The sequence below is a fragment of the Podarcis pityusensis genome (genome assembly GCF_964106645.2).
Source record: "Podarcis pityusensis genome assembly, chromosome: 12".
Lineage (NCBI taxonomy): Eukaryota > Metazoa > Chordata > Lepidosauria > Squamata > Lacertidae > Podarcis > Podarcis pityusensis.
Genome location: NC_138037.1, coordinates 35,009,058 through 35,029,913, shown reverse-complemented (window position 1 = coordinate 35,029,913; position 20,856 = coordinate 35,009,058). Strand labels below are relative to the sequence as shown.

Sequence of the window (20,856 nt, the reverse complement as noted above, 5' to 3'; positions counted from 1 at the left end):
TGCATTTTTATTTTTGCTCTGTGTTTGCAGTGCTTTGAGATAAGGAGCAATCCTGTCTGTTTCATAGAGCTACTGCGGTGGTCTAAAATAAGCAGTGTGCCTCAAAATGGCAGGAGCACTTGATAAATCCTGGATAAGATGTTCCTTTCCCCCCACTGTGTGAATGTTTCTGTGTGATGTATAATATTGTTAATTTTCAAGCAATGAAATATTCTTCACTCAGCCTCAAAAGGAGAAAAAGCACCTTTTTATCTCCCTTGGTGCCTTCAAATACAAAAGAGATTGAGCCCTCATTGATATGCCAAATCACACAGGGACATGATTGAGCATTTTTTTAAAAAAAACCGATTAAGAAATGATGAAATGCTCCTACAAGGAGAGTGGGGCAGGGTGTTAATTCCTTTGTGGCTTCCTGCTTAGGATATACCCTGTGATAGTACAAACAGAGCTTCAGCTGCAGCAGCTTAAAGGAGTAGCCCTTGGGATGTAGGTAGAAGGGTCCAGCTGTACGCCGCTGACTTCTCGAATCCCAGTCCCTTGCTGAAAACCGACATGTGTAATTGTAGCAGATCAAGGTCCATAAGGGGAAGTGGTCTTTAACAGGCACAGTGGTTTTCAGGTGGTCCTTCTGCTCCTATACCTCCTAATAAGTCATAAGGTAAAGGTAAAGGGACCCCTGACCATTAGGTCCAGTTGTGGCCGACTCTGGGGTTGCGGCGCTCATCTCGTTTTATTGGCCAAGGGAGCCGGCGTACAGCTTCCGGGTCATGTGGCCAGCATGACTAAGCCACTTCTGGCAAACCAGAGCAGCGCATGGAAACGCCGTTTACCTTCCCGACGGAGCGGTAACTATTTATCTACTTGCACTTTGAAGTGCTTTCGAACTGCTAGGTTGGCAGGAGCAGGGACCGAGCAATGGGCGCTCACCCCGTTGCAGGGATTTGAACCGCCGACCTTCTGATCGGCAAGTCCTAGGCTCTGTGGTTTAACCACAGTGCCACCCACGTCCCTCAATAGGTCATAGGAATGCCTTTATAACGAGTGGGTCCATCTAGCTCAATTTTGTCTGTGCTGCTTAGCAGCGACTCTCTGAGGTTTCAGGCAGGGGGCACCCCCAGTTTTAGCTGGAGAATCTGAGGGTTGAACATGAGAATCTTCTGTATGCAGAACAGATCCTCTGTCATTGAGCCATGACCCTAAACCTGCCTTTCTTCACCAACATCTCTCAAAAAGGTACCTTACACTGGCCCGTTTGCACTGGGTTGGGATATTGCCTTGGCTGTAGATAGAAAAGCAGCACCATGGATCCTGCTGCCATAACGTGCCCTTCCTGCCTGTGGCTAATACTAGCTGTGAGAGAGCGTGAGACAGAGTGAGTGATTTTCATCCATACTGTCGCAGGGAAGGAAAGAGTTATACCCTCCTGCCTATGCACCATGTTCCTAATCCATCCTTCTCCCTGTGCCAAGTTAACATGGTAAAACAGTAAATTAAAGAAAATTCACAGAACTTTTCAGTGATACGCTACAGTAGTTTGGCACTTAAGAGTATTAGAGAAACAGAACACCATTTTCCTGCGTCTAGGAGCCTAGATATTATTTCTGCTCCAGTCACAAGGTTTGAAAGTCTCTAGTACTTGAGCTTATCCGCTCATACCTGGTACACTCCTGACTGGAGAGAAAATAAACCAAGAAGCCAGAGTAAAAATCAAAGTATGCATCTCTATCCTTTGAAAACCATAATAGTTTTTAAATGCCATGTAAAGATGTCATAGTATTTTTGAAAAGGTTTCCAAACCCCCTAAGGTATTGCTGGATACTAGGGATGCTTCCTTCAGCTGGGTATTGCTGATGTTTTTGTTCTTTATTTACTCAAGAAATAAGCAGGAGGTTCAAAGAGCAGTGCAGGCCTGATTTTTCTCCTTTATTTATTCAATGAATAAAACCGGAGGTTCAAAGAGCAGGGCAGGTCTGTACATATTCCTTGCTTCCTGCTCAGGGATGTACAGTGCCGCATTACAAATAGAGCCCGAGTTGCAGCAGTTTAAGGGATTGGCCCTTGTGACATAGGTAGAAGGGCTGTTTGAAGGCTCCCCCCACCCCTGGAAGGGGAAGTGGTTCCCACTGAAACCACTGTTAAAATGATGGGGGGGGGGGAGAGAATGATCTTAGCAGTGGCTGCCACCTCCCAGAGCAAGGCACGGCTCATCGACTTGATAAGCGGTAAGAATGCCCCTTGCTTCAGCAAAGGAACAATTGGGAGTATGCAATCCAAAGTTTTAAACCAGCTACAGTCATACCTTGGATCCTGAACACCTTGTGACTCGGACGTTTTGGCTCCCGAACGCCGCAAACCAGGACGTGAGTGTTCCGGTTTGTGAACATTATTTGGAACCCGAACGTCCGACACGGCTGCTGCAGCTTCCGATTGGCTGCAGGAGCTTCCTGTGCCTTGGTTGTCGAATGTTTTTGGAAGTCGAATGGCCTTTTGGAACTGATTCCGTTTGACAACCAAGGTACGACTGTATAAAGAATACAGGACCTCAGAAGAGAAACCAACTGAAAGCCAGCATTAAAACAGCAACAGAAAATCAGTTGAAAACCACCAAAAAAAGCAAAACCAGGAAATAACCTTGTGCAAGAACATACAAATATGCCAATGCTATAAGGCATAACAATGCTGATGGTGCCCCCCCTTTAAAGGATTGTATGAGTGGTACAGCAGAGGAGTGATTCATCAAAGAATTTAGAATATTCAAATAGTTCATAAAATAATGCAGACTTAAGATAATCTCTTGCTTATCATGTCACATGACCCACCTTGAGTTCTGATGGTGTTTGCAGTAGCACATTTCACACTACATTTCCTGATGCCATTAGCATTCTGCCCCATGAATTGTGGGGAGGGAAACTTATTTTCCCAGCAACAAATTATTAGTTTGAATGCTAGGAAGATGCTATATCCTCACAACAGAAGAACTATACTCAGCGGACTGCACTTTTATTGAGATACAGACAAGTAATTGGGAAAGCCCCTTGCTATCCACACTGTAACTTGCCTCGAAGTTATTAAAGTAATTGCGTGTTTATGTTAGGCGAGCTGACTTCGAATTTTTGGAAGTATTTTTATAATCTCTGGGAGATATCGTTGTAGTATCTTTTCATTCGGAAGACAATGTCCTGGGGTTGATCTTGGAATTTGCTGTGAGCAAGCAAGGATACTTATGCAACAGCATTATTTTCATTTTTAGAATATATCTCAAGCCTGGGCCAGCTGCTGATGCACTTGTTTGCTAAGCACTTTATTATGAAAAATGAGTCATCGCCCTGCAGACCGATGAAAAGCAAAGTCCAGGTGGTGGGTAATTCTCAAAGGATTAACACGTACCCCATGTGCCTCAGGTGTCACCATAAGTGCGTCTATGTAGACGTAAGTTAGTTTGAAGTTGATGAGACTTCTATTTAAATCTTTTTGGGTCTTGCTGCTTACATAATGCAGTTCCTAGCCATGTGACATTACATTGTGTAACTGTGGGTCTGGATCCCTGGTGGTTTTTGTGCCTCGGGAAGAGCAGTAGAGGTCTGAGGAGACAGACCAGAGGCTGATCTGATCTCTAGACTGAGAAGAGTGTGGAGCTGAGGCCGGGGAAGTCATACAAAACAGGAATTGTGATGGATTGGTGACGGAGCAACCCCTTTACCAGAAGCACAGTCCTGATCCGGTTTCTCTCCCATCCCCAAATACATAGTAAAGGTAAAGGGACCCCTGACCATTAGGTCCAGTTGTGGCCGACTCTGGGGTTGCAGTGCTCCTCTCGCTTTATTGGCCGAGGGAGCCGGCATACAGCTTCCAGGTCATGTGGCCAGCATGACTAAGCCACTTCTGGCAAACCAGAGCAGCGCACGGAAACGCCATTTACCTTCCCGCTGGAGCGGTACCTATTTATCTACTTGCACTTAGCTGTTCCTAAATTGCAGGGGTGGGGGTGGGGCTATGAGATTCAGCCTTAGCCAGGGATCTCCCTATGTCTGGTGTAGTTTGGACCTGACTTGCTTTTGATCAGCCTGTATCAAACATTGATAATTAGGCCACAAGAAGACGTGGAAACGACTCTCCAATAGTCACAGAAAAATAGACACAAAAACTGCTTACTGCCTATCACCTTGAGGGAAAGTGCTCAAGGCACAATTGTTTGTTTATTTTAGAAACATTCCTTAGATGCCCTTCATCAAATGATGGTGTATAAAAGAGAGAAGAAAATGCAATTCACAGAACGTACAAATGCTGTTTAAAATGCAACAACATAAAAATCCTGAAAGAAAAAATGCAGAATCCCCAAAATAATTGGCGATCTTAAAATTGCCTGTGCAAATAGGAAGGTCTTCATCCAGCAACAAAAAAGCTTGTAATGCAGTGTCGGGATTGCTTTATTTAAACTTTAGAGTGTTCAGAGCCCTTTGTATGCATTATCTAACTGTATTTTTTACAACGGCCCTGTAAGGTTGAAGTAAGCAAAAAATGTAAATCGGTTTTTGTCTCCATTTTGCAGATGGGAGGGAAAACAAGCGTGAGAGGAAGTGGTCACCTAGTCATAGGAAGGGCTATGAGTTGTATCTCAGTCCCTTAGCCACCCTGCTTTAGTTTTATGATACGCGTATACGTTTACATATAAAACCAATAAACGGATATAGCTGGAGCAAGTGTGGGAATTTCCAGCCTAGATAAATTGCTGCTAAAAGGATCATTTTGATTCCTCTTACTTTCGCTTTCTTAGATAAAGCCTCTATGTATAGTCTTATGTGAAAAGAGGTGAACTTGAGGTGTCTTAAACATTGTTTTACTTTCAGGTAATTGTCATCCACTGGTTTGGGAAAATAATTTAAAAAATAATCTGAATTCATCCTCCTTGCCTCTTGGATTTTCCTTGCCCACCTTACCTCAGTTACAACCCCAGATTGCATAGGTACATTGCAGCAGTAGGTAGTGGGAGGAACACTGGATGTGTTTTCTTCTTAAATAGTATAGTTTTAGTATACTTGCAAATTAGTATGGAGGGTATCCCCCTCCCCACCCCTTGTTCCATTTGAAAGGATTTTTACTAATTATGTCTTTATAATAAAGTTGCTGCCAAAATGACAGCATCAGCATTAATATTATTATTATTTAAAAGAAGTGCTTTGTGCATGCATTATTTCACTTGATCTTGTGTTTAAGAAAATATTGACAGCAGAGCAGTTCTGATTTGTTTCAGATAAAAAGGCTTTCCTTGTCTTGGCATATTTTGATAAATGTTGATATTTCATGATGGCTGCATTTTCTAAAGGTAGGATGAGGGCTTTTCACTGTACAGGTGTATGTCTCTGTCATGGAACAGCAATTTCACTTAACCTTAGCATTAAACTTAGCATTAAATGACTTCGGGCAGGATGAGGGAAGGCAGCAACAGAGATGGGGGTGCTTATCATGCCTCTATGGAGGGTTTTTTCTGTAGTGGAAATGATATTCAGAATGTAAGCCCCCCCCCCCCCCCGTGGAATTATGGATAGTTCCTGTCCATGGCAAGAGAAGACGTTGTTCTAGGACCCTGGGAAGAGCCCATTGCCACCTCCTCCTTGTGCATGGATAGGTTTCAGGGGTCTTGGGGAAGGGGAGGAGGAGGAGAAGGAGACGAAGAAGACAACGAAGAAGAAGCTAAAGTAGTAGGAGGAGAAGGAGGTCGAGGTCCTGTTCACAGCAAGTAGGGGTATGGCTCTACTCCCCGAAGTCTTACTCACTAAAGCATTTAATCAGGAGTGCTTTTGTGAATGTTCCTACTTGTGACATAACATTTCAGAAGCTGCACTACGTGGTTTAGTTTCCTTGGGAGGAAGAGCATTGGAGACTTAGTAGCCTGGTTCAGATATAACTTTCCTAGCCGAGTGACAAACCATAAATATGTTGGAGTTCTTGTTAATAAATATACCAAGAAAAAAGCGACAAACCATAGCAAGAATATGTAACAAGAATAAGCAACAAGCCACAGCAGTCTTTTTCATCCCTTCTACGCTAGAGTAGACCTTCTGGTTTGCTAAAGTGCTCAAAGGTGCTCTCTGTGATCAATCCAGGTGCGCGCGCGCACGCACACACACACATACGTTTCCTTAAGAAATAGATGAACATCTACTTCAGCGCTTTTCAAAATGGCAAATTCTAAATAGCTGCATTTATTTTAGCAAAATTGGGAGGGAGTTTTGTGCCATCTTAATAGCTGCATTTATAACAGCAAAATAGCATAAAAATGGGTGGGATTTGTGGCATCTTAAAGAATTTAATTTATTGTGACTTTTTAAGGCTACAGCCTGCTTCATCTGATGTTAATTTATACTATGCTAATGATGGGAGCGCTGTTTGAAGAGATGCTCTATATAAATGGTCTGCATTCTGTACGCACCTGCCCTTCCATAATTGTTGAATTATTTGCATGCACACACATTTAAAATTTTGTTGGGTCAAAATAAGCAGAAAAGAAATACTGAAAAAAATATGATACTGACTGAGTGAATTTTTTTGTCAACAGTTTTCTCAGATACTTCTCTTTTAGAATTAAGCAAAATGAAGCACCTTAAGATAATGAGTTGTAGCCAACAAAGGTGTTCCATCAGTGCAAGGACTTATGCTTGTGCAGTGGGACTTCTCTTCCTGCTCCTCTCCCTGGGTGTCTCCCAAATCTGTTCTGGGAGTTTCCCTGACCCTCCAGCACAGATTTTGTGGGGGATGCGGTAGAGAGCAGGTGTAGTGGAACTTCTGTTGCACAAGTGGAAGTCATTGCACCAACAGAACAACTTCACTGAGTACAACCCAATTTTGTGTGTTTGTGTTGTGAACCGCCCTGTGATCTTCGGATGAAGGGCGGTGTTCAAATTAAACAAGTAAGTTGTGAATTGTTCCATTGATTTAAATGTGTCTGGCCTAGATTAGTAAATACGATATATCTATTCCTGAAGTCATAATTGCATGACTTCCTAGTATGGCCTTAATGGTGACACTCTGGATTTGGATGTCCAGAATGCCTACCTGGACACTTAAGGGGTTCAGAGAACTCCAGACAAAGAGTTTGGATTTGATATCCCGCTTTATCACTACCCGAAGGAGTCTCAAAGCGGCTAACATTCTCCTTTCCCCTCCTCCCCCACAACAAACACTCTGTGAGGTGAGTGGGGCTGAGAGACTTCAAAGAAGTGTGACTAGCCCAAGGTCACCCAGCAGCTGCATGTGGAGGAGCGGAGACGCGAACTCAATTCACCAGATTATGAGTCCACCGCTCTTAACCACTACACCACACTGGCACAATAAAGGAGGCTTCATGTTCTCTATTACAATACAGATACATATATTGCTTGGGTATGTCCCACATTATGTTGCCTGTACTTCAAGGGTGGAGAATATTTTTCAGCTTGAGGCCTTTGTAGAAAACCTTCCAGGGACTGCATGCTGGTGGTGAGCAGGGCCAAAGGCAAAAATGGGTGGAGCAGTTGATGTGACTTTTTCCCTGGTGCAGTAGGCTGCATTCTAGCCTACTATTCCTACTCATTCTTCTTAGCTTTTATAAACTCTAATACGTTTGCAGAACAGGCTACAAAGACTTCTTACAGATGACTAATCCATGCATATATATCACCTACGTAATACCTTACTTGCATCCAAACGTGCAAACTGTCCATTGGAAACCACTGCATTTTGAAGATTTGACATAGGACTATATGCAGATATCCTTAAAGGACCCCCCCCCCACACAATTTTCTGATTCTGCAGGTCGTTACCACAGCACACAGAGTTGGATGAAAGAGTTTTCAAGCCATTTCCAATACTATGCCTTAATGACAAGCCAGAGAGAGAGAGGTTTAATTCCACATGTATGAACAGAATTGTAAGATCACTAGCATCTGACTTCTGAATATGTTGCCCTTTGAAATGAGCCCTCAGTGCTACTGGTACCTTCAAAAGCTGCTCGTTTAGTCCCCGCAATGTACCTTTGCCTTATCACTCAAGGTCATGCCCTGGTACCAGCATCAGATTGTGAGAAGGTGGAAGAGTAGACAAGCGTTAGATGCATCAGCACTATCTACTTTTGCTGTGTCAGTTTCAGCAGATGCAGCTGTGAAAACAAGTTTCCTGCTCCGCATGGCCTTATAATAAAGGTATTGCTTTTGTTAATGGATTTAACTTGCAGCCTTTTTAAAAAAACCAAAAAACCAAAAACATTTTGCTCCGCTGCCTCCTATTACAAAGAGCTCCCTTTTGTATTTTAAAGTCACTGTACATGATTCAGAAAGTCAGTGTATAGACTTGTGTAGTTTGAATACCTTATTTAGTTAACACAGTCATTTGAATCGGTCTTTTATCTCTCTTTTGTTTTTGCTGGTACGTAAATTGGCAGGGTCAGATTTTCTCTGAAACTGTCCTGCATACTTTTATATAACAGGGAAGGAAAGTATTCTAACTGGCAAGTGTAAGCAGAATAAGTAGCATGTATCTGCTGTGGTTTATTCTTGAATAAGCTTTATGCTCAAGATAACTGAGTCATATAGCCAGTTAATCAAAAGAGACCTGCACAAGTTAAAACTTGCTCTGTAAAGGGTCCTGGTTAGTTCATTTCATTTAGGGGCATCAACATTTATACTGGACGTGATCCAGCCTAAGCTATGCACTTCTAAGTCCCACTTAGTGCTTAACTTTGGCTGACTCATGCACATAACATTCCCATCGACCTGAACATGAACTCTGGCTGAATTGTGGACCCACTCACAGTGACCCCCGCCCCAGGGAGCAAAGGACTAGACAATGTAAGGTGTACCAAACTGCATAAGACAACATTCCGGGGTTTAAAATTGTCTGCAACTTTTATTGATTACAGTTGTAGGTAGGCTTTGGTTCAGGCTTTGGGTATATGTTCATTCTCAGCCTCCAGTTGGGGGGCTAACACTTAAACAGTGTCATGCCTGGGATTATAGGACCTCCTCAAGATGTGGGTCTACCTAGGTGGCCCTCTGAGGCCACTACCAAAAGCCAGGTGCAGCCAGCCTTCATAGCCTGGCCCTCTAGCCACCTGACTGGCCAACCCAGTGCATGGCGGGCTATTCAGTCCTCCTTTGCCGCCGGCTGGGGGAATTCCCCAACTCCCAGCCACATGATGGGGAAGCCTTTGCTCTGTGGAGCTGAGGCCTGCTGTGACGGGCCGCAACTGCCGCCCACCCAGAGACTGGGTAAGGGACCATTGTTTATGGTGGCTCTCATGAAGAAAATTTGATTTTTTTTCTGATAAAAGGAAGCAAGTGCCAATCACTTATGTGTGCACACAGGAAAACTTGAGAGGGGAGCATTGCCAATATTTTCCTTCTGACAAAATTGTGTCATACCACCTGAGGACCCCAACTATTAGTGGACTTTTGAAAAGAGAAAAGGTGGGAGCTGAAGAATCTTTATCTATGCATGTGGTGGTTTGTATCCGAACCAGTACTGACTGTTTGTTTGTTTGTTTGTTTGTTCTAATTATTTATTAGTCGCTTTTCAGGACCAAGTCCTCACAAAGTGGTGCATAGAGATAAATAAAACAATAGAGACTTCAGGATTCCTTACTCATTTACTTTGTTTTTATAGAGTGGATAAATAAATGGCATAGAATAAAGTTCCAGTAGTGAAAAATGAAGTTAACCATCAGTTTAAATGATCTTCATTATTTACATAGTTTTTGTTTTTAACTGGAGATGCAGTAGCTTATATGTGAGAGGAGTGCTATTGAAAGCCTATTTTTGCAGGTATAGTTCAGTGCCTATGAACATCTGAATACTTTAAAAAATGAATTGAAATCTGTGTGCTGGGACTTCTTTTTAACGCAATAATTTTTAGGTTATGGTCTACTCTTATCTCATTATTTTATGGCTGTGTTATAAATTGTAGGCAACAAAAGCATATACCATGAAATGAAAGTGCAATTATGCTTCAGTATTCCTGCAACATGATGTCTTGCTAATGTCCTCAGGGAATTTTTCAACAAATACCCTTATGTTAATTACCTCAGTACCTGTATGTCTGACATGGCAAAAATCTAATAATTGCAGTGTGTGTGTGTGTGTGTGTGTGTGTGTGTAAGGGAGAGAGAAATTAGTAGAAAACATGTTCCTGAATTTACAGCTCTTTGGGGTAAGACCATTTTTGTGTGTGCAGGTTCCTCCAGTGTCTAGCAGAGCATGATTCTGCTATTCATTAGTTTCTGAATTCCTTCATGCCATTAAGATATAATGGAGAAGAAAAAGGTTAACCATCAAATGACATTGCATTGTAATGTTCCCCATCTAACATAAATCTTCTCTTGAAAAGGGCCATTTTAATTTTAGAATGCCAGTTTGATACTATCCAATGTTTGTATTCTTTCAGGACGTACAAATAATATTCCTGCATATTAAACAGTATCACTGTAAGCCGCATTACTGTTAACATTGGACTTAATTAAAATATAATTAGACTATGGCTTTTGCTGAGCCTCTTGCTACACTGGGGGGTTTCTCGGAAGCTCTCAGAAGGAACTAATGGGAGCCTTTCATCCATCAATATGTTTCTTTATAGACTATTCAGTCAATACCAAAGCCTTATTAGGCACTGTATCATCACCCATTTTCTGTATATATGCTATATATAAGCAGCAATAGTCATGCTCAAACCTTCACATTTAGAGGACCTAGGATGGAAAAAGTCATCAGGGTCATCTGTGAAACCCAGATATAGCTTTGCATAGGATCATGGTCATCTGCTTGCACATCTTGTCCAAAACCTTTAGTAGTTTTTGTTTCCAAAAGTTAATTATTGAAGTTGTGAGTTTTAAGTGCAGGAAACAATATCATGGGGGGGGGGGGGGGAGGTTCTGACTGGCTGCCTTGTCTGTCCCAAAGAATGAAAGTAGCTTCATCAGACTGTATATTTTGTTTCTGTAGCAGCTGCACCCTTGTTGAAATGCTGTAAAGTATGTTTTTTATGACTGTAAACTGCCTTGGCAGTTTAATTTTATTTGTTTAGTCGTTGGCCACATCAGTAAAACATAACATGCATTAAGCGGAAAAGCTCAGTAACAGTGAACAGCAGCCCATTGAAACAAACTGGAAACTGGTAAAGATACTGAAATTCCTTCCTTGTTCTTAACCACCCGCTTCATTTATGTGCTTGAATATTGTGTTTTGCAATTAAAGCGTAGACATACACTCTCTGTGCCTCTGGGAAAGGGGAGCTCTGCTAAAATTCTTGGTGCATTGTGAATTTTCAGAATGTAAATCAAGGGCAGTGACTGCTGCAAATCGCGGCACTGAGAGAGAGAGAGAGGGAGAGAGAGAGAAAATGTAGCTCTAATCAAGGCTTCCCCCACCTTCCTTTTGTCAGTCCCTGGAGATTTCACTCATTTCTCTCTCTCTTTGTCATTTGTGCCCCTCTCCAAATTAAAGCTGGATGATGAAGTGACTACTATTCAAGTGAAGGAACTGGACCAAGATGTGCTGGTGCTTAGGAAAGTGTCGTCACATAGCCCAGCCCCCACATCAGGGAGTGCCGAGAGTGATTGGAGGTAAGAGTTTTTTCCTTGGGTGCTCAGACACAGCCGCGCTCACAAGCTGACTGCAGAGCTCCCCTCAGCAGCCAGATGAACTCGGTTGCTGGCAGCAGAACTGAAGGGGAAAGACAGAGCAGTATGTAGGGGGAATACCTTTGTTGTTTTTGCCCTGCAGTATGGGAAGTTCCAGGCTGAGGATCTTTGACCCGCACATAGAGAGGAAGGATTCTGCTCTGTCTCTAGGCAGGGAGCTGCCTCTGCCCACGTTTGATGTGCCTTATTTTAAATACATTGATGAGGAGGATGAGGAGGATGAATGGAGCAGCCGCTCGCAGTCCTCAACGGAGGATGACTCTGTGGACTCTCTGCTTTCTGACAGATACGTGGTGGTATCCGGGACACCAGAAAAGATTTTGGAGCACCTCCTGAATGACTTAAACCTGGAGGAAGTGCAGGACAAAGAAACAGGTAAACTGCAACCCTGTACCGTCTACTGAAAAGCAGCTGTCTGCACCCTCTGATGCTGCTGGCACACATAGTTCATCAGCCATGTGCAAGTATTCAGTATGATGTTTCCCTGCCAGCATTTTCACTTCAAGTGATTATAATTTACAGTACGTAAGATGTTACTGTTTCATGTGCATTGTGTTTAAATTTATATTTGATCATTTTAAGCTAGTGTGTCATCAGGTTTGGGCAAAAGGAGATCAAACCTGGGAAAGAAAAGTTACTTTTAAGAAATGATTGCCCCCTCCCCTTTATCCTTTTCAGTAGCTCATTTGCATCTTGATATATCAAATGCAAGGAACTGAAAGAAGGGTGTGTGTTATGCAGGAGGTGACATGCATGCGGTAGTAAACTGAGGTTTATAGCTGCTAGGCAGATACGTCCACAGTTATTTTTGTAATGTACTCAGCAGCTACTTCTTTAATACCAACTTCTTTGAATTAATAGCTTACCTATTGCACCCATAGCAATGCTGTCGTGTACAAAATGCAATACTAATTACTCTTCTCCTGTACCATGAATCTATGCAAACTGAAGCTATTGCTATATTGATCAGGTGTCTTTATTGTGCATTTTGTGTTTCAGTACGTTTTCTTATAAATTCAGATGTTTACCATCCTTGTAGTGCTTTGACAGAGCATTCTGAGGTGTCTTGTAGACTTCGCTTCATGACACGATATGCAGCAATGTCACCTGCTGTAGTACTTATCTGTCTTTAACCAGGAATTGTAATTTTGTTCCAGCCTGAAGCAATTATTATATTGATCAGACTGCTTGACGTGCAGGTTATTTTTCAGCTTGATCTCCCGACTTTAATGCACACTTTGGTGTCACTGAAGCTCCTTTGGTAGTTTATCAGGATCACCTGCAATTTATTTACAGTTTTAATTAAAGCAGCCTTGTGGTTATCCTTCAGAGTTTTCAATATAATTGCAGAAGGACTGTGAAACGTAGCTGGCTGGAAATGGAGTTGGTCCCAGGGTTTGCTTTTTCTTATTGTTCTCAATGAAGCTTCAGTGCACATTCTTAGTGCTCTTTTCCAAATGAGATTACTAAAAATAAACACATTTACAAGGATTAAAAGGATTAAAGCATAAATAACATCTGTGAATTCCTACAGCACTCTTGAGCCAGGTTCTCTGTCCACAAATCAGTGGAATATTGTCAGGGATGAAGCATTTGTGCTTAACTGCACAATGTGGTTTTACTACAGAATAAACCAAAAGAAAAACCAAGTGTGTGATTTATTGTGCTGTCCATTGAGCTGCTTCTCTGTGGCCAGAGATTAATATTTTGTGCAGAGAAACCACCGCTGTCTGATTGCTGTGCTTCCTCAGGTATAACCATCATAATAATGTTGTTTGCAATTTTACTGGTGCCAAATCATAGGCTATATAATAGAGGTGGTTCATGCCAGAATGCTCTTGGCTAGGTTGCATAGATCCCATGGGGCAAGGGGAATCCCTTCTGGTTCCTTGTGCATTTTGGTTCGGAGCAATTGGTTAACCTCTTCCCGTAGATTGCTGTCAGCTTTATTCATACATCTTTGGACTCCTCCTGAACGAGGATAGACTCCCTGGGAATGTAGTGCATTATTGTTAGATGCTTTTAGTTTCTAAAAAGAGTGCCCCCAGATAACATTTAACTGTTCAACAGCTCATTGTTATGTTCCATTTTCGCCTCCTTGTTTCTCAAACTTAAACCCAGCTGCTCATTAACATTTTATTGTTCTATAGGTGAAAAATGGCCATTTGAGGACGGCTGGCTGAGATGATAATATATTTTGTGGTTGGCTGATTCCCCTCTACATCCTTCCACCCTTATCACACCCCTTGAAAGCTGACGTTGTCAGTCATTTCCATGTAGCAGGGTGCGTTTCTAAGTACAATAAATGAACTGTAAATGATTTTTTAAAAAATCTATTAAGCTGAAAGAAGTGGCTCAAGAAGTTGATTTGAGATATATTTTCCGATATTACATTGTGGATGTAGGCAAAACAACTAGGCATATGAACAACTGCAGGGCGCACATTCTGGTAGCAGAGCAGCATCTCTCATCAGCTGTTCACTGCAGTCCCTTTTGCTGCTTGATGTTGAGGATCGATTCCATAAAGCTTCTCAGTAAATATAGGTCCCTCCCAAAGTCCTGTGCAGGACTTGACTTAATGAGGATTCCCCTGGCTTAGTCAGGCTGATAGATCTAAATAGTTACCTGATGGACCGGAGGCAACCACTGGCTGGGCGTTTTGGACCCTCCTGTACTTGCCCTCAACCAGTCCAGCATTGGCTGTTGCTACCCCCAGCTTCTTCTGAACTGCCAGCCTTGTGCCTGTTCCTGTGCCCACGTTTTGCTTGTGCTGCAAGATTGGATTGGGTAGGGCACCAGATCACTGATCCTGTAGAACAGTTTCTCTCCGAACAGTCCCTCTGAGCCACTGCAATACATGAGCTTTTCTAGCTGTCGTCTGAATCTGGCTGGTAGCCAGGCAATATTCTGGCAATATTCCAATTCATTCTCTCATTATCCTCCTCACCTTGAAGTTCGCCATGATTGGCTTCAAGTGAGTGTGCTCAAAACCAGCACATGCTGTTTCAAAACTAGCACATGCTGTTTTCAGTAAGCTGAAGCCAGAGCTGCGCTACTTGTTGGCCTTAGTGAGAACTTTTGGCCGTTTGTGCACAAGGTTTGAATCAACATTTGCTTTTATGCACATCTGCAAAGTTTCATTTAAGCTCTGAATCTGTGCATCCTTATGGTCATGTCCAGACACTTCGTGGCACATTCTTAAATGAGATACATATGAAACTGTCATATATTGAATCTAACAATTGGCCTGTATGGACCAATATCAGCTACTTAGACTGGCAGTGGCTCTCCAGCGTTTTGGGAAAAAGCTATTATTCCCAGCCTGGCACGTGACATTTGTAGTTAAATCTCAGGGGTTGAGTCTGGTGCTTTCTGCAGCCGAAGCTTGTGCTCTGCCGTTGAACCATGACCCTCTCTCCAGGATGTGGATATATAGGAGTAAACAAAACATATGCAGAAGCTGCTGTAGACGTTAAGAAACAAATGGCAAAAGCCAAAAAATAAAAGCGAGCAGAGTGCCACAGGGCTCTGCCCTATGTCCTGTGCTGTTTAACATTTTTATAAATGACTTGGATGAGGACGTAGAGGGGATGTTTATCAAATCTTCAGTGGACAAGAAACTGGGAAATATAGCTAGCATTGTAGGAGACAGAATCAAGATTCAAAATGATATTGACAGGCTGCAATGCTAGGCAGAAATGAGCAAGATGAAATTTCTCAGGGGTAAAGTCTTGTGTTTTAAGTGTGTGTGTGTGTGTGCGCGCGCACACACACACACACACACACAGAGTCCAGGTCCAGGATGTGGGAGACCTGGCTTTGGAGCAGTAAATTGGTCTTAGCTGTACACGAGCCAGCATTGTGATGTTGCTGATTTAAAAGGCTAATGCAATCTAGCATTAACAGAAGCATAGGGTCCAGATCACGAAGTAATACTTCTCTTCTGTTCAGCATTGTATCTTGAATATTGTGTCCATTTCTGCAAGACACATTTTAAGGAGGACATTGACAAACTGGAGTAGAGTTGCAGAGTTGGAATGTACCCCGAGGGTCATCAAGTCCAAACCCATTGCAATGCAGGAATCTTTTTTGTATGTGCAGAGAAGGGTGACCAGGATGGGTGAGGAGATCTGGAAACCCAATTCCCATGACTAATATTTGCTTGTTTTGCCCTGGATAGGCAAATTTTATGCGGGGGATGGGACAGGATAGGGCTCTTCAAATATCTGAAGGTCTGTTTTACTGAAGATTAAGCAGACTTGTTCTCCATTGCACCAGAGAGCACAATTTGTACCAAGGGGTGGAAATTGCAAGGAAACAGATTTCAACGGAACGTTAGGAGAAACATCTTAATAGTAAGCAGATATTTCACAGTAGAACAGACTGCCTTGGGAGGTGTTGGGCTCTTGTTTGCTGCAGATATTGTAAGCAGAGGCTAGACAGCCATCTGTCAGGGATGCTGCATTGAGCAAAGTTTGGACCAGATGACCTCCAAGGTTCCTTCCAGCAATATCTATGATACCTTCATAGGAGGATCCCTCTCAGTCTCTCCTCCATACCAATGTGCAGTGTCTGACAAAGCACTTAAAGTCCATTTCTTTCTTCTGCTTTGGTGCATAGATGTTTTTGTGATTCAGCAAAGATGTGGGACATAGGCTTTTGTAAGCTGAGAACACCTCTCAGTCACTTGATTTGACTGTTACAAATATATATAAGTACACCCATTTTTATATAATATTATTTGCAGCTTCTAAAATCAAGGTTTGTGCCTGTTGTCCTAAATTTATCAACTTTGCTTCCTTGCAGTTTCCATTCATTGTTCTGGTCCCGTCCCCCACCCCATTCCTCATTATGCTCAGTGCGAAGTTTTCTGTTCTTGAAAAAAAGGGGGGGGTAGCAAAAATCTTTTCTTTCTTTTTCAAATTTGTCTTCTTTATGTTCATTCAAAATCAACCTATGTGCTCTTTGGTTTATAGACCCTCAAAGTACCTGAAATACAAAGCAGCAAGGAATCACTTTATTTAGAGGCAAGTCAGCAGGCCATTTTAACCTAGTATTGACTTCTCTGCCAGCAACTGTCTCTGGCAAAGGTCTGTTCCAGCCTTGCTAGTGGAGATGCCAGAGATCAAAAGCTGCAATGCATAAATGTGGGTGGATGGCTGCATTGTATACTGGGATCAAGGACGGCACAGTATACCCAACTGCAGTGAAGTCATGAATGTCCATAACAAAAAAGGATTAATTACAATAACCAATTTTCAAGACATCACCTGTTCCATATTCCTAGCCCTTTAATCTAATCTGAAAACCTCTGTTTCTCTCCAAAATCCTTGTGTGGGTTTTGAGGCACAGAGATTGCAGGCTGTCAGCCACTGCTGAATATTCAGCTGTTGATAGCTACGTCCTCCTAATGTTGTGATTGCACATAATTATTATATATTCTGTTGCTTTTCCTTTTGGATCATTTGCACACAGTAATATGGGGAAGTTCTTTTATTTTCTTATATTCTGTCCACATTTTCTTTGGATGCCTGTTTCCTAACAGCAAAGCAGTATGTCCACAGTAGGGCTGGGCAATATATCAATATATCGTCCAAAACCGTTTTGAGGTGGCAATATAGCGCAAATCACAATATGTGGGCTAAGCAATATCTGGTTTTCAACATCGCGATAACTCACCAGCTAAACACTGCAATGTTATCAGCAGCTAAACCTCACAATATCACCAGCTAAATGGCAATGTTATCACCAGCTAAACATTGCAATCTACCAGAATCTCTGAAATAAGGATGAAACTATACAGAGGTGAACAGGACAATGCCCTGGCAACTGCTACTACTTAGGGGTCTAAAACGGATAAATGGCAATATTATCAATCATTACAGACTCAGTTTCATCAGCAGACAAGCCAAAATGCATCCCAACAGGACTTTTGTTTTTGAGCTTGGCTACCAAATGGTGGTATTCAGGACAATTCAAAGTACGGCAATGAGTCATAGTGAATGCAAATAATCTGAGACTGCCTGCTAGAAGGCAGAAGCAGCAGTGGCAGAAACAGCTTGCCATGACCATGGTACATGTAGGCAGTAGTGGCGAAAACCTTCAAGGTCTCGCGGTGGCAGCACAATTAGTGGTGGCCTGCGAATTCTCGCAGCGGTGACAGGAGGTTGCAGCAGTAACTGTGGTGGCCTGCAAGGACTCAGAGCAGTGACAGGGAGCAGTGGCAGTGGACTGCGAGTCCTCGTGGCAGAGGCCTGCAGGGACTTGTGGCAGTGACAGGAGGTGACCATAGTAGCGGCATCCTGCAAGGCCTTGTGGTGGCAACGGGAGATGGCGGCAATAGTAGTGACAGCCTGCAAGGCCTTGTGGTGACAGAAGCAGTGGGGATTGTGAGGCCTCGCCATGGAGGCAATAAGTGAGGGCGGCCTGCGAGTCCTCCAGGTGGTAGTGGGAGGCAGTGGCAGACGTTGTGACAGGCTGCCTCAGTGAGGCCTTGCAGGCCATCTCTGCTTCTGCCACCATCTCCTGCCGCCACCGCAAGGCCCCACAGGCCACTGCTGCTGCCACTGTTGTGACAAGGCTTTACAGGCCATTGCTGCTTTTGCTACTGCTGCAAGGCCTTGCAGGCCACCACTAGTGCCACCACCATGACAAGGCTTCGCAGGCTGCCGCTGCTTCTGCTGCCGTCACCCATTACTGTGGTGTGGCTTTTCAGATTGCTGATTATTATGCCGCTGCTGCCAGGCTGCTTCTGCTGCCTAGCAGGCTTGCTTGCAGTCTGGCAGTCCCAGATTATTTGTACTCACTATGACTCATCGACATACTTTGGCTTGTCCTGAATGCCACCGTTTGGTAGCCAAGTCCAAAACCAAAAGTCTCATTTGGATTCGTTTTGGCTTGTCTGCTGCTGAAAGTGACCATGAGGTGATTGATAATATCATCATTTCTCAGTTTTAGACCCTTAAGTAGTAGCAGTTGCCAGGACATTGTCTTGTTTGCCTCTGCGTAGTTCTTTCCTTATTTCAGATATCATGATACATTGATATATTGCTAGGTTTAGCTGGTGATATATTGTGATACTGAAATCCATTTATCGCCCAGCCCTAGTCCACAGAGATGAAATGATTCAGAAACTTACACCTGTGTTTTTATGTGTGGTGTTCATGCAAGAAAAATCTACTAGGTGTGTGTATGGTATCATATTTTCAGGATTTAAGATCATCATAATTTTTTATATCCAAGTGAGGCTTATGCTTCCACCTCTGCCCACTTTTCATAGACTGAAATATGTATGTATTCTTTCAATATTTACCTCATATACTGGATAAGCAGAGTGTGCTAGGGGAGAGTATTTGTCTACAATAAAGAGTGTTCATAGGGGGGAAAATTCTTATGAAACAAGTAGCTAGTAAGGAGCATGACCTATATAAACCACATCAGGCTTATTCTTAGTAGTAGAAGTAACAGCATTAATACTACAAGTTGTTTTTTAAAAGTTTTACGAAGACTCAACCCACTGAGATTAAAAGGTATGACTAACTTAGGTCCATTAAATTCATTGGGTCTATTCAGAGTAGTTGGAGACAACCCTAAGAGTTGTGTGGTTTTGTTTTGTTTTGTTTTTAAATATTCCCAGCACTCAAGCAAGTCTGCAGAATTGCTTTTGGACCCTGAGAATTCCAAATTTGTGGTTCTTTTTCTGCATCATTGTTGAAAGATCTAAGGCCCACCTAACCCTATAAAAAGCAGTAATATATAGAATAGAATGCATTGCTCCTCCTCTTCCTGCATTCAGTTTTTTCCATCCTCCTGCAGCCACTCTGCAAAGTCCACTTCATCTGAAATTCCCTATGTAAAAATTGCAATGTAAAAACAGTGAGCCTTGTACCTTTATACAGATGTATATAGTGTGAGCACTGTACTGTATATCGCTGTAGTATTCTGGAGAGTATTATGTCTGGAATCAGAGGCATCTTGCCTCTGGAAATCAGTTGCTGGGAAACCAAGCACTTAAAGAGGACTATTGCTCTCATATCCTGCTTGTGAGCTGCCCAGAGGCAATTGCGTGGCCACTGTGGAAAGTGGGATGCAATGCTAGATGGGTTCTTCATCTGAGACAGCATTGCTCTTAACAGTGTGTGCTGTTGCCACTGAACTCTATAAGGAGAAAGAGAGAAGATAAGTGGAAGGACTCACTTTCGCCTATTTTGTTCAGTGTTGACCGTGCTGATCAGCAGCAGCTATTTCTTCATACATTTCTTCATACAGCAGTTTCTCTCAGCCCTGCCTGGATTGGCCATGTGACCCTCTGCCCCAGTAACAAATCAGTGGTCAGCTTAAATTCAGATCTCTTATTGTCTCTTATTAACTCTCACTGAGGTATCCAAGCTGTTTCTATTCTGGGATGTTTCACCTTGCTAGCCAGTAGTCGAGTATTTAGAGTTGGTATTTAGAGAAGTCCTAACTATGTCTACTGGCGAACAGTAATCTTTTTATACTCTGGACAAATGCCTTTGTTTCATATGTAGTAATTTAGTTTAGCATTCCTCTGGTCGTATTTCGTTAGCTCAGTATAAATGACGACTGTTACAAAACACATGTCAACCTGACCAGTGAAAATGAAGCAGTTTAATAAGCTATATTCAAAACTTGCATAGAATCTGCTTCCTAATTTTAAACAGCACTCAAAATAGGAGCAAGCCATATCTTGCAGGTCACAGGTGTGTAAGAATTCACCCCTTCCCATGATTCAACAATCCTTGAATGCTGGGGCCTTTTTTCTTAGCAGTTGGGAATGTTTCTGTACTTGGAGAATGCACGTTTATTTGACTTATCATATATAAAAATACTACAGAATACAAGAGCACCGAATGCACCAAATTGTAGAACAAAACCCTTACTTTTAGTGAGAGAGCACAACCCTGTTTCTGTGTTCATTGTGCACATTCATTCCAGTGTTTCCAGTGTAGCATAGGCTCAAAGGTTTCTAGTACAAAGATTTTCTTGTTTGTAATGTTTTCTGTGAAGTATAAAAGCGTATATTCATTGCCGTCCCACAGCATTTGAAGAATGGCAAAGTTAAAAAACAGCACTCCTTTGCAATATGTTTATTAACAAGTTGAGCCAAAGCTTCCGTCCTTAACTCTCTAGCATTCTCCCTCTTCCCTTTTCCATCAACTCACACTAATAAA

At 42.5% G+C, this 20,856-nt stretch overlaps 1 protein-coding gene across 6 annotated transcripts in view; it reads left to right on the top strand.

Moving 5' to 3' along the window:
* The window catches only part of RAPGEF5 (Rap guanine nucleotide exchange factor 5), a 129,006-nt gene that overhangs the window by 56,729 nt on the left and 51,421 nt on the right, over window positions 1-20,856 (top strand). For 5 of the 6 annotated variants that reach the window (XM_080974663.1, XM_080974664.1, XM_080974662.1 and 2 more), the window contains exons 10-11: window positions 11,469-11,587; window positions 11,952-12,040. In XM_080974663.1, coding sequence (XP_080830789.1) covers window positions 11,469-11,587; window positions 11,952-12,040 — 208 coding nt within the window. Of the gene's footprint in view, window positions 1-9,331; window positions 9,441-11,468; window positions 11,588-11,951; window positions 12,041-20,856 lie in introns of those variants that run through there. The other variant, XM_080974668.1, reaches the window with a different exon arrangement.